The sequence below is a fragment of the Etheostoma cragini genome, chromosome 9 (genome assembly GCF_013103735.1).
Source record: "Etheostoma cragini isolate CJK2018 chromosome 9, CSU_Ecrag_1.0, whole genome shotgun sequence".
NCBI classification, from domain to species: domain Eukaryota; kingdom Metazoa; phylum Chordata; class Actinopteri; order Perciformes; family Percidae; genus Etheostoma; species Etheostoma cragini.
Genome location: NC_048415.1, coordinates 16,892,884 through 16,905,560, shown reverse-complemented (window position 1 = coordinate 16,905,560; position 12,677 = coordinate 16,892,884). Strand labels below are relative to the sequence as shown.

The window sequence follows — 12,677 nt, the reverse complement described above, 5'->3', positions numbered from 1 at the left end:
GACAAAAGCTCCCTTTGCTAGTCCGCTAGCTAGTTATTGTTGTCGCTCTAGTTAGCTGTTCGCGGTTTCGCGGGTACGTAACGTTTCCATGGTAACAGCCAGTTGGACCAATCAGAAACGTTGCTGTTACGCTTAGGATTTTTGGTAATCTCTTAGGGGATCATTGTTTTTCTTAAAATGTTACAAGGTTGATATCATACAGACTTCTGGCTTCATCAGGATCAGAAACTGGGTCAGTCTACCTGTCTAAACCAGATGGTTTAGACATTATGGCTGATAATCTAAATTCTTATGGAGAAAATCAATTGGTTTTTTTTATATATATTTTTTTTTATGGCCGTGGCTCACCTTATTGGAAAAGAATTTATAGTTTACCCAACTCTTTTTTTACCACTACACCTCTGTTTGTATGTGTATACAATGGCTTGATAAAGTTTACACACCCATGCTAAAGATGATTAAAAAGAGGAATAAAAAAAAAAACATATTTTGGAAATTGATCTTAATGCCTTAGTTCAATTGAGCACACCCCCTATTGTATGTGGCGTTTCCTTTTGCGAGGTCCCTGCAGAACAAGTTCCTTCCCAAGACTATTTTGCAGAGCCACCGGCACTGCGTCCGGAGCTTAGTGACGATTGTGATTGGTTTATAGAAATGCAAACAACCCAGAGATTTTTTTTCTCCTATCCCAGAATGTATGTGTGGTGTAGCCAGACCTTCCTCCGCAGCGCTGTGGAGTAGGATCTGGCTATGCAAGACTACTGGTACAATACATGCAACTTTGTATCATGAGTCTAATGTATCATTTGCAAGCCACGTTTCTCAACTGAACTCAACTTGACAAAACCATATTGATCACATTCTATTTAAAAATAACACAATTAAAGTAACATGCTTAGGTGACTGAAACAGAGCTCTCCAAATGACAGAGCTTAGCATGAACCAGTGCTATTGTTAAAGTAGCTTTTGGGCCTACTGCTGGCAAAACTAGTGTTAGCCAAGCTATTACACAACAAATAAAATGCCTACCCATGAAGCTTGACTTCTTTGGATTTGTGATTCTTCGGCTTGATACAATTGGCAAATGTCACACTTACGCAGTGGTCCCGAGCATGCAGGAAGTCAAACAGCTCCTCAGTGCAATCCTCCGCCGTCGAAGACCGGGAGCCAACTCTGTCCTCACAATGCTCCAGGCGCTCCCGAGTGTGAACGCAGTGCTCTGTCTCTTCACACTTCTGTCGCATCGTTTCAAGGGGATCCTGAAACAGAATATGCAGCATTCAGAATATGTACCTTGATGAGGGTCCTTCATAAGGGGACACGCATTCAGTCAGTAATACACTCACTTACCCCATTGTTATCAACCAGGAACTAAATATTGGAACATCTAAACACAACCTACACAAAAGCCTCTATAATGACCAAAGCTGTACCTGACAAGCTGATAACCAAGTTTATGAGGGGGATTTAGAGGGGATAAAAACTTTTACAGCACCTTTTTGTTCTTTTACACCTTTCTCTCTCACGCTTGTCACTTTAAAATTGCTTTTCAAGATAAATGTTCCTTTTCTTCCTTGACAATTTGATATATTTAATACAAAGTTTAATCCGGTTATAAAGGACAAATAAATAAAAGGACGGTCGCGGACCCCTGATCAAACCCACAATCTCACAATACAGAGGGACTCTGATGAGGATCTGAAACGGACATACCACCATGTCTTGCTCTTCTTCTTCCTCTTCTTCCTCCTCCTGAAACAGAACGTTACGTGACAAAATTATAACGTTAATTCACTCCCATCTATCAGACAGATCAGATTTGGTAGAAAATACACATTCAACAATTAGCATGACAGCTACCAACGACGATAGATAGAATACAACTTGCATTCTGCTGCTCAGTCTCATAATGTTTCTGAACTACGATAGAAATATTAACGTTGGCCAATGCTAACGTAAGCTAGGTGACGATGCATACACATAGACTGTATAGATATTGAATATATATCAATATATATACAGCCTGTTTAGACTGTTTACATCTAGCAAGCTAGCTATAGATGACGCTTCGTTAGCCGTGTATGTTAGCTTGCTAGCTAAAAATAACCAAACGTTACTGGCATATAGCAGTTTTGTCTTAATTCTGTGAAAGCTACTAACATCCCCGGGCTCTCCGTTCATGACCATCTTCTCCTCAAACACCATGATTTTGGTGCTCTTGACCTTAAATGACCGGCCGTCAAATCTCGAGTGTTAACTAGAGGACACAGCGTGTCACAAAAGCTATCAAGTCAACGACAGTCACAGTTTCCGGTCATTGGACTTTCAAAACAAATCTCCCGTTCAACTATGTTTCAACCATTACAGCTATGGGTCAACCGTGAAAATAAAGACATCCTCATTGAAAGCGTTAATGAAAATACCTTACGTTTTTGTCAGTTATTTTTAGCCTTGCCTGAAACCAACAAACTGGCTCAATTAGTGGCGAGCAGATCACTTAACGATTTGATACGATCATAAAACGGAGGCACAACAGGCTTAAGAATAAACAAATGGTTTAACAAATACTATGACATTCACCCTTCCACTCACTTAGTAGCAGTTTTTCTGTTTTAACTTTTTTTTTTTTCTAAACAAGTCAATTAATGCGTTTTATTTTGAAGTTTGGCAGTCATGTGGGTTGTGTGCTTCCCTCTCGCCACACGTATAAATCCCGTACTAGCTGAATATATAAAATTGTGGCCTAAAGTAAGGCCTGCTTTGTACTTTTGGTCTTTCTTAAATGATGGACTAGTCCGGGTCTACTGTTAATAATTCCTCATTGCAGAATTAAAACCACACACATGCATAGAAAGATTTAAAGAACTGTCTTGAATCTGCCTCCCGAAAATAAAATTGTTCAATTCAGTCAAGTCCAGTGTTTCCCTTGATCTATACACTACATCATAGCCTACAATGATATGTGCTTCCATCTTTGTGAGAGATGAGAGGCATAGGCTTAGGCGGATTTATGTTTTCCTCCGTGGCTGAGGCTCATGGGCACACCTTTAAAAAAGTTTGCATTTACTGTACATGCCAAACCTCTCTCTCTCTCTCTCTCTCTCTCTCTCTCTCTCTCTCTCTCTCTCTCTCTCTCTCTCTCTCTCTCTCTCTCTCTCGTCTTTCTCGCTATATATATTTGTACATTTATACATAGGCCTACTTGCACTTACTTGCAGTCTGAAGTTTGCACCTTCAGGGTGGAAAGGTCTTAATTGGAGGTTGTTTTGGATAAAAGTGTCAACTAAATGACAATGTAATGTAACTAATGTAACACCAAAATGCTGTGCAACTTTTACAGGTTCTACAGGCCAACAGTGTGATCAGTGACCCAAATCACTTTAGCTACAAACTCTTCTGCCTGGCTGGTCCTGCAACACCATGCATGCTCAGGGACAGCTTCCTCCCACAGGCCGTAAGACTTAGGACTCTTGAACTACTGAGCTCTGAGCTGACCACATGTCACTTTATCTATGGACCTACCACCTGAGCTCCCCCTCAGAGTTAAGGCTTACTAAATAGTTATTTTGTTCACTAGGAGCTTTAGCCTGATGCTTCTTCACTGCCTCCACTACAGTGGACTGTGTTACTACTAAAGGACTGAAGACAATGCTTCTCCAGCTCCATATCCAGCATATGGGGTAAAACCGCTGCTGGGTATAATGTAGCTTGTTGGACGGATTTTCTTCCACAAACAGCCACAGCATGGATAACAATGCGCAATTAAATCACTCAATGAGACCTTCTGACTGAGGATGATATGGGAAAGTTCTGGTTGTGTGAATGTTTAGAAGTTGAAAGTTGATTCTTTAAATGAAATAGTCTCAGCTGTCCACACTGTCCACCGTGTGCCCAAAGTATTCCCACAGTGTGTTAAAGAAACAAAAAGAGTAATGATTCTTGTGTTGTAAAATGAACGCAAAGAAAGTAGTTTTAGATAAGAGCACATCAAAGACACAAACCTGACATACTGTATAATAAAGAATGCCACTGAGAATCATTTTACGAGTGCATTCCCATTTTGACACCCTGTTAGTGTAACTGTTATCCTCACGATGCTATCTAACTCCAACAAAAGCAAGCTGTCTTGTACTGCGCACACTGTTTCCAAAATCATTGATCTCCCAACCCCAACCTCCTTGATTTCAGTGCCAGAGCCACTCTGACACTGAAATCTGACACCAAAAGACTCTGGACTATTTTTCTCCCACTTTTCTCCCATCTGACTGCAGATACAGGACACGTTTTGAAAATTGCATCACCAAAATTACCAAAACGGGAGAAACTTCAGCAAAACATTTCTTGTGAATAGTTTTGACTGTTACATTATGTATTGATGTGCTAATTATTGTTCTTTATTTATTGAATAATTGTTTGGCCTATAAAATGACAGAATTGTATTGAAACATTTTCCAGAGCCCATGATGACGTCTTTACATGTCTTTTAATACAGTACATCCATGCTACAGGCCGCAGCTGGTCCCTTATCACATGAACTGTAAGTGAAACAAAAAAAACAAAACATTTGTCGCTAGGGGGCAGTATTGGACTGAATGATATGAGACAAATTAAGGTCATGGCATGTAGAGGTCATGACAGATCTGTAAATGACATTCATGACAGACAAACACCTAGGCTATGTGGCTAGTGGAGTATTGGCATCTTGGGCTGAGAATGAAGTCCCGATCCTTTTGTGTTGAAATCCAAGCTACTCTGTACTTTCTTTTGATAGTTTGATGTTTGCATGCAAGTTTCTCACTTTGGTTGGTCCATTGTTTTTTGTCAGCCTATGTCCTAGCCAACAACTTTAGGTGTCCATTCTAACTTTACCTGCGTCCTGCCCAGGGACTGAAGTTTTTTTTTCTTGATTGTTTGGCCATCAAGAATGCACCTTTAAGTGCTGTAAAGTTATTTATGAAATTAATATAATTAATGACCGTCTCAAACATATTTTTAAAATCTTTTTATTTAATAATTTCCCCTGTCAGAGACAGTTATCGTAGACCGACTGCTCCTCTGAGTCCACAAAAAAGGAGCAGACACATTCCTTTTCCTCCACCATACACACGACCAACCATTTTACTTTTCTTTTAATTATCCTTTATCTTTTGATGGTTGCTTGTTTAAGCCAGCTTCTTCCCCCCCAGTAATGTGCCACCACATTTGCAGCTCCAAGCAAATGGCGGCCTTAGTTGAAATGTAAAAAATGGCAAACAACAACTGAATCACTCAGTTCTCTTTGGCTGCCAAGGTAGCAGGTCAGTTCTACCCACCAATGGAAGAATTCACCCTCGTATGGCGTGTGGTCGGGTATTACAGGCCCTGGTCCTCTCCCTTTCCCATTTCTATTTAGGAACATTTTGAGAAATAGTTTTGGAGAAAGATGGACAAATAAAAAAGAAAAAAACAGAGAGAAGAGGATAAGGTCCCTTGAGGCTGATACAGCCAAGTGTTACAGGCAGTAATTCTAGTTCATCAACCTCATTAACTTGACTGTGTGACAGTTTATCTTTAGTGGGAATAATCCTTGAAATGAACTCTTTGAGTACTGCACCTAGAACCTATTATAATTATTATTAGACAATCATTGACAAAAGTTCACAATATTGATACCATTTAAAAAAAAAGGAACGTTTATTAACTTTCAGCTGCCATATACAAACATGACAAATAATGAAACCATTGCACATTGCATATACTGAGGAATATTTCTCTTGAAATGTAAACATATGACTATACAGAACTAATTAAAGATAATCGTCAACATACATCACAGATCAAATAATAGCCTTAATGATACATGTCCTCTTTGTATTTCAACATAGAGGCTGCCCTCAGAGACGCCCTCTCACTTATTCAGTAACATTTCATTTTACAGCTTGTTTCATTTTAGTTTTTGCTGTGTTGCACATCTGTAGGGTGATGTTTTTCAAGGACAACAAGCTTTTATATAACATTGCTCATCTGCCCTTCCTCTCTGGACACTGGATTTTGTAGCCCACCCTGTATGCCTGCAGGTACACACGGGCCTGGTTCATCCTGGAAACACAACCCCAGAGCATGTATTAATATTATAATTACACTCTGATTTAACTTAACCTTGCCATGCGTTGATGGTCACCCAAATGCTACTGTAACACACCTCTCAAATTTGACTATGCAATAATGTGTTGTCATAAACATGAATAACTATTTATAAATTCATTTTAGTAAGTACATATAGAAGAAAAAACTCCACCGTTCTGTTACTCCAAACACATGACAACCTTATGACCTACCTAATTCCAATCTGGAGGATGTAATAAGAAAACAGGAAACCTGTATTTAGTGCAAAGCTGAACTCCCAGGGGTCCACAGCGGTCCACGTAACTCTCCCTAAACGCCTTTCGGACAGCTCGAGCCATGCTGACCACCATGGTGACCACAGGGCACGTCCTAGGACACACAAACACATCCATGAGAATAAATCATAGTAGCAATTTGAATCATTTAGCATTCTGAAACCTACACACATTTCAACATCAGCTCAACCAATTGAAAAATAATAAAGCAGTATTATTGGTGTTTTTTTAACATTTATGATAATTATCTTAACATAAGGTATTTATGTATTTTGGTCTTTTCCACTATTGTGAAAAGAAGTAAATGTACACTGCCATTACAGTAACTAGTCTGAATGGGGGTCATTCAGATTGACCTTTTATGGAAAACAGGGGGTGTGCACCCTTGTCTGTTTGCAGAGAGACACAGTCAACACAATTTAGTGCACCTGAAGCATGAAGACTAGACTAGACCATTCAGGATAATTCAGGCCCTGTAAAGAGTGCCACAGCTGTATTGATGTTGTTGCAGACTCCTAATCACAAATAGAGCATGTCAAAAGCTGTACATCACATAATAGGTAAACAGTTGGACATTGTTGATATAATTTGCTTGAGTAAAAACAACTTTCATTGCAAAAGCAGACCGGTAATGAGCAGTAGACAGAGCACAGTGGTGTTCATACTTACAGCCTCTCACAGCGCAGGCCTGCAGTGCCCTCGGGACAGGTACAGGTGTTGTGAGGACTGCACGTGGCTCCGTGTTGGCAGGGCGGCACACAAGGAGTGGTCACCGCTGCAGACACACCACACAGCTAGAGTCTCAATGCGAAGGGACGGCAAAGAATGGTCTTTTTAACACGCGGACAAACAAACATAGATCTACCCGTTTCACAGAGACGTCCGGTAAATCCTTTTTCGCAACGGCACCTGTTGAGACCCACACACACTCCACCGTTCTTACAAGGTGTCTGACACTGAACAGGCTCTGAGGGAGACAGAAAAGACTAGTAAAGTTTGTGGTAGAAATTCACAGACATCTATTAGTTAGTTAGTGTGTTGTAGTGGTTAAGATTGGTTATCTTAATTTGAATTGGGACATCAGTGACGGATGACTAGTAGAGCAAAAAGAGAAAAGACAAGCTGGACTTCCCACGGACTGGACTGTTTGTTTTGTATGTGACATGAACCTGATAAGCGAAGACCTTCTCTACTGTTTCAGATCCCCTTAAAAACTAATGTTTTTGCATGCCTACTGACTACACTTTACACTGTGATGTTAAACACTCATTATAGAGGCTGTAAATCCTGCAGCTTCCAAAAAAGAAAAAAAACAAACTTTGTAGAGCTTTCCACGGGTAGAGTATACAACGCATTTTTACCTTTTTTGATCGATGAAAGTCCAAGTCATATTTGCAATTAACACCATTGGTTCTATTTATTTCCATGAGATATAAGTTAATTGTCCAGACAAATTACTGCTTTTATGTATGCTTATGTGGTGTTGCTGTTCGTGTGCATGTGTGTGTGTCGCCCTGTGGTTAAAAACTGTATTTGCTTCTGGGTTGCACCTGAGGAACCAACGATGGAAGAATGTGGACAGCTCCATCGACTGGCTATATATATATATATATATATATATATATATATACATACATACATACATACACACACACACACACACACACACACACACACACACACACACACACACACAAACAGAACTGTGGGTTTTGTATTTTGCATTCCATTTTGCTCGTCAGGGCTCTGTAAATTAAGCGTGTGGTCTAGACCTGCCTTGTCTACTCTAAGTGTCCTCAGGTAATAATGTCTGTTGTGATTTAACACTAAATTGAATTTTACACTTTTCATAAAGCCATTTTTTAGCTCTTAATTTATTGTTTCACATTCTTCATCCGCGAAGTAAAGAAGTAGAGCTTTTATCTCATAGGCTTACAGACTGCATTCAATGACGTTAATACACTAAAGTACAGCAGTATAGAAAAATATAACAACAGAAAGCAGCGAAGAGACAAAGCTAGAAACCAGGAAACACTCTGCTGCATCCACAGCTGGTAACAACCCAAATCCCATTTTGTTTAAAAAGCCCAACAGCTGACGTAACAATGGAACCACATATATCAGTTAGTGCCTCATCTTGAGAGGTAAAACCTGAATCCTGATGGAAGCAAATTAAACTCAAGAGTGTAAATGTGCAGGGATTGTGTAACGCGTGCCGGAGCAGAGATCAAAGAGAGAACAGATGATTATTATTAAGTAGAAGCCATTAGACGTTACAATGGGTAACTGTAAAAAAAAGTATGGGTTCATCTACCAACCAGTAAGAATTCTGGCTCTCCCAGACGTGTTAGTTTTTCTTTAAGAAGCCCTCCCGTTCTCCACTCATTACCTGTATTAACTGCACCCGTTTGAACTTGTTACCTGTATAAAAGACACCTGTCAACACACTCAATCGAACAAACAGACTCCAACGTCTCCCCAATGGCTAAGACCAGAGAGCTGTGTAAGAACATCAGGGATAAAATTGTAGACCTGCACAAGGCTGGGATGGGCTACAGGACAATAGGCAAGCATCTTGGGGAGAAGGCAACAACTGTTGTGGCAATTATTAGAAAATGGAAGAAGTTCAAGATGACGGTCAATCTCCCTCGGTCTGGAGCTCCATGCAAGATCTCAGCTTGTGGGGCGTCAATGATCCTGAGGACGGTTAGGGATCAGCCCAGTACTACACGGCAGGACCTGGTCAATGACCTGAAAAGAGCTCGGACCACAGTCTCAAAAAAAGCATTAGTAACACTACGCTGTCATGGATTAAAATCCTGCAGCGCATGCAAGGTCCCCTGCTCAAGCCAGCGCATGTCCAGGCCCATCTAAAGTTAGCCAATTTACATCTGGATGATCCAGAGGAGGAATGGGAGAAGATCATGTGGTCCGATGAGACAAAAATAGAGCTTTTTGGTCTAAACTCCACTTGCCTTGTTTGGAGGATAAAGAAAGATGAGAACAACCCAAGATCACCATCCCAACTGTGAAGCATGGAGGTGGTAATATCATTCTTTGGGGATGCTTTTCTCCAAAGGGGACAGGACTACTGCTCTGTGGTGAGTGGAGCATGGATGGGGTCCTTCCCTCAGTAAGAGGCTTGAAGATGGGTCGTGGCTGGGTCTTCCAACATGACAACGACCCGAAACACACAGCCAGGGCAACTTAGGAGTGGCTCCGTAAGAAGCATCTCAAGGTCCTGGAGTGGCCTGGCCAGTCTCCAGACCAGAACCCAATAGAAAATCTTTCGAGGGAGCTGAAAGTCTGTATTGCCCTGCAACAGCTCTGGAACCTGAAGGATCTGGAGAAGGTCTGTATGGAGGAGTGGGCCAAAATCCCTGCTGCGCTGTGTGCAAGCCTGGTCAAGAACTACAGGAAACGTATGACCTCTGTAATTGTAAACAAAGGTTTCTGTACCAAATCATACATGTGATTTTCTGGATTTTTGTTTTAGATTCTGTCTCTCACAGTTGAAGTTTAGCTATGACAACAATTACAGACATCTACATGCTTTGTAAGTAGGAAAACCTGCAAAATCAGGAGTGTAACAAATACTTGTTCTCCCACCTGTACATGGTCTTAGTTATACATTGGGTTATCTGTTTTACATAAGTTAGTGCGAGTAGGCAACAATTCTCATGACTACTATACTTTGACCATGATTTGTTGTAAAGCATGGGTCCTGTATGTAAAATGCATACTGACTGAATATTTCAGTTATGTAACAATGGATAGATACAAATCAGGCGAGTGGTACCTCACCTATCTGGCAACGAGCTCCTTGCCATCCACCAACACATGTGCATTTGTCAACATCTGCACATCTTCCTCCGTTTTGGCAGGCAGGAGTACACAAGGCTGCAAAATACACGCACACAAACACTTGCTTCTTTGTTTTTCCATCATGGCATAATGCATATATTTCAACAGGCAGGGTTGCCCCTAAGCATGGAGGCAGGGAGTTAGAAATGACTAGCTACCCCCCAGAAGTACCTGCATTCCTGGTGTAACTGATGCCAGATGTGTTGGTGGTTTTGTTACTTACGCAAGAGGCACTGGGGGCCGGTGTAGTCAGAGGAACACTGGCAGGTCTCAGGCCCCACACAGCGTCCACCGTTAGCACAGGGCAGCTCACACACCGCTGACAGAAAGCAAAAGGAAGGGACCATTTGTAACTGCTTATGCAATATGCTTTGTTTACTCACTGTAACTTATATCCTCCTGTGTTTATACAGAGTGTCTCTACAGTGCTTGCTTGAACATAAGTTCAGCATGGTCTATGTTAAGGTCAGAGGTGAAGTACCTGTGTGGCAGCCCGCTCCGGTCCAGCCAGAAGGACAAAGACACTTGTTCCAGCGCATACAGCTGCCTCCATGGGCACAGGGTGGGGAGCACATGGCTGAAATACACAATCAACATGGATCCATGTCTCACAGCAACTGCAATTAACTGTGCTCTTAACAATCACATATGTGTTATCCATGTACAACAGTCAAAGTTTGTACAGTCAAAGTTTGTACCTGAGCATCCAAGTCCAGGGTAGCCTGGAGGGCAGTCACAGGTATTTGGGGCCACACACACTCCATAGTTCTGACAGCGAGGGTTACACACAGCTGGAATTGGCAGAAAAGTCGATACAAATTTGTTTCATCATTTATTATAACCCCTTAAAAAAAACAAGAATGAAGCAGTTCCTTTCCCAGTCCTGATGTCTGCGATATTACAGTAGATGTTTGAAGTTTGACTCACGCTGGCACTTGGTGAGGTCATCAGTCCGCACTTCATACCCCTTGCTGCAGGCACATTTAAAGCCACCAGGACGGTTCACACAGAGATGCTCACAGCCTCCGTTTGTAAAGTCTCCGCACTCGTTCACATCTTACGACGAAAGACAGTGGTATATTTAAACAGGCAGACATTTCAAAACAGTGAAACAATATGTCGCATGTAGATGTTTTTTTATCTGAAGGATTAAACCAAAAAATTTGTCTCACCCACGCAGCTCCTCTGGTCCTCGCCCAACTTCCAGCCGGCTCGACAGCTACACTGGACCTGGCCCTCCGCCCTCACGCTACATATATGGTCGCAACCACCATTTCTCAGCTTGCAGGTTGTAACATCTGTTCAAGAAAAAAAAAGGATTTTAACATTGAATATTTAAAGATTATTAAAGTGTTTTGGGCAGAACTGAAAAGATTGATCCGTAAAGTAATACAAGAATCAATAAATCTGTCATTTCTCAAGCAACACATAATTAGAATGATTAAAACTACTGTTTGTAGCCATTGATTACTGGGCTATAGTGAGATCACGGAAAACAAAAAATATAAGTAATAAGAAAAGAAGTTTGACGCACTATTTGTAAAGTTTTCAAATTGCACTATTTGTAAAGTTTTCAAATTTTAAATAGGGGCAATTTATACTCTTAAACACTATTTCTTCTTTTGTTTGGCTAAAAATAATGTGATGTAATGGGAAACGTACTGCTGCAGGTGAGGTTGTCTGTGTCTAGCAGCAGAGGAGGAGGGCAGTGGCAAGTATATCCTCCCGGAGTGTTGGTGCAGGTGTGAGAGCAGCCGCCACTCTGGAGTTTACATTCATCAATGTCTGATCACACACACACAAACACACACACAGACAGACACACAGACACACAGACACACACACAGACACACACACATAGTTAAAAAAATCGGCACATTTATCTCTGCTGTGCAACTGATACCTAACTCAGTCTGGCTTTATCATCTCACTAACTCTCAAAAATGTGCCCTTAGGACATCCACTTACGTCTGAGCAGAAAAGACACACACAAACGAAATCAGACAGTGTAACACATTCATGACAGTTATTGTATTTTTTGCAGCCTGTTTAAATTAATAAAATGAGTAAGTACACAGTGAGAAGTGAAAGAGTGTTGGTAATTGACTGACCCACACAGGTGTGGCCATCAATGTGTAGCTGGTAGCCGGGCCTGCAGGAGCACTGGAAAGACCCCTGAGTGTTGATGCAAATGTGCTTGCAGGTCCCATTAAGTGCCAAACACTCATCCACATCTGTGGGATCAGAGACAGTTAGTTCACATTTTTATACAATGTACTCCATGTATTGTAAAAAACACCGGTTTTTACAGTTTTTTCCAATTGCTAACACACTAAAATTACATGCACAGCACAATTATTTAAAATGACACACAGAGAGCAAAACTTCCTCTCAAGTCTCCAAAAGTCTCAACACATTTTCTGCTTTACACAC

General features: G+C 41.1%; 2 protein-coding genes across 3 annotated transcripts in view; both read right to left on the bottom strand.

Annotated features, from left to right (window-relative positions):
• Nucleotides 1-2,355, bottom strand: part of LOC117950615 (cytochrome b-c1 complex subunit 6, mitochondrial-like) — a 5,092-nt gene extending 2,737 nt beyond the window's left edge. Inside the window, exons 1-3 of the mRNA XM_034881799.1 lie at nucleotides 2,161-2,355; nucleotides 1,714-1,752; nucleotides 1,098-1,259 (exon numbers count right to left, since the gene is read on the bottom strand). Of these exons, the coding sequence (XP_034737690.1) occupies nucleotides 1,098-1,259; nucleotides 1,714-1,752; nucleotides 2,161-2,205 (246 nt within the window). The 5' untranslated portion in view covers nucleotides 2,206-2,355. The remainder of the gene's footprint in view (nucleotides 1-1,097; nucleotides 1,260-1,713; nucleotides 1,753-2,160) is intronic.
• A 3,305-nt stretch (nucleotides 2,356-5,660) lies between these two features.
• si:ch211-221n20.8 (neurogenic locus notch homolog protein 1) overlaps nucleotides 5,661-12,677 on the bottom strand; it is an 11,624-nt gene continuing 4,607 nt past the window's right edge. For both annotated transcript variants that reach the window (XM_034881796.1, XM_034881795.1), the window contains exons 11-22: nucleotides 12,356-12,478; nucleotides 11,907-12,029; nucleotides 11,417-11,542; nucleotides 11,172-11,300; nucleotides 10,943-11,035; nucleotides 10,726-10,821; nucleotides 10,468-10,563; nucleotides 10,185-10,280; nucleotides 7,246-7,347; nucleotides 7,050-7,155; nucleotides 6,358-6,474; nucleotides 5,661-6,078 (exon numbers count right to left, since the gene is read on the bottom strand). In XM_034881796.1, the coding sequence (XP_034737687.1) occupies nucleotides 6,000-6,078; nucleotides 6,358-6,474; nucleotides 7,050-7,155; nucleotides 7,246-7,347; nucleotides 10,185-10,280; nucleotides 10,468-10,563; nucleotides 10,726-10,821; nucleotides 10,943-11,035; nucleotides 11,172-11,300; nucleotides 11,417-11,542; nucleotides 11,907-12,029; nucleotides 12,356-12,478 (1,286 nt within the window). In that variant the 3' untranslated portion in view covers nucleotides 5,661-5,999. The remainder of the gene's footprint in view (nucleotides 6,079-6,357; nucleotides 6,475-7,049; nucleotides 7,156-7,245; nucleotides 7,348-10,184; nucleotides 10,281-10,467; nucleotides 10,564-10,725; nucleotides 10,822-10,942; nucleotides 11,036-11,171; nucleotides 11,301-11,416; nucleotides 11,543-11,906; nucleotides 12,030-12,355; nucleotides 12,479-12,677) is intronic.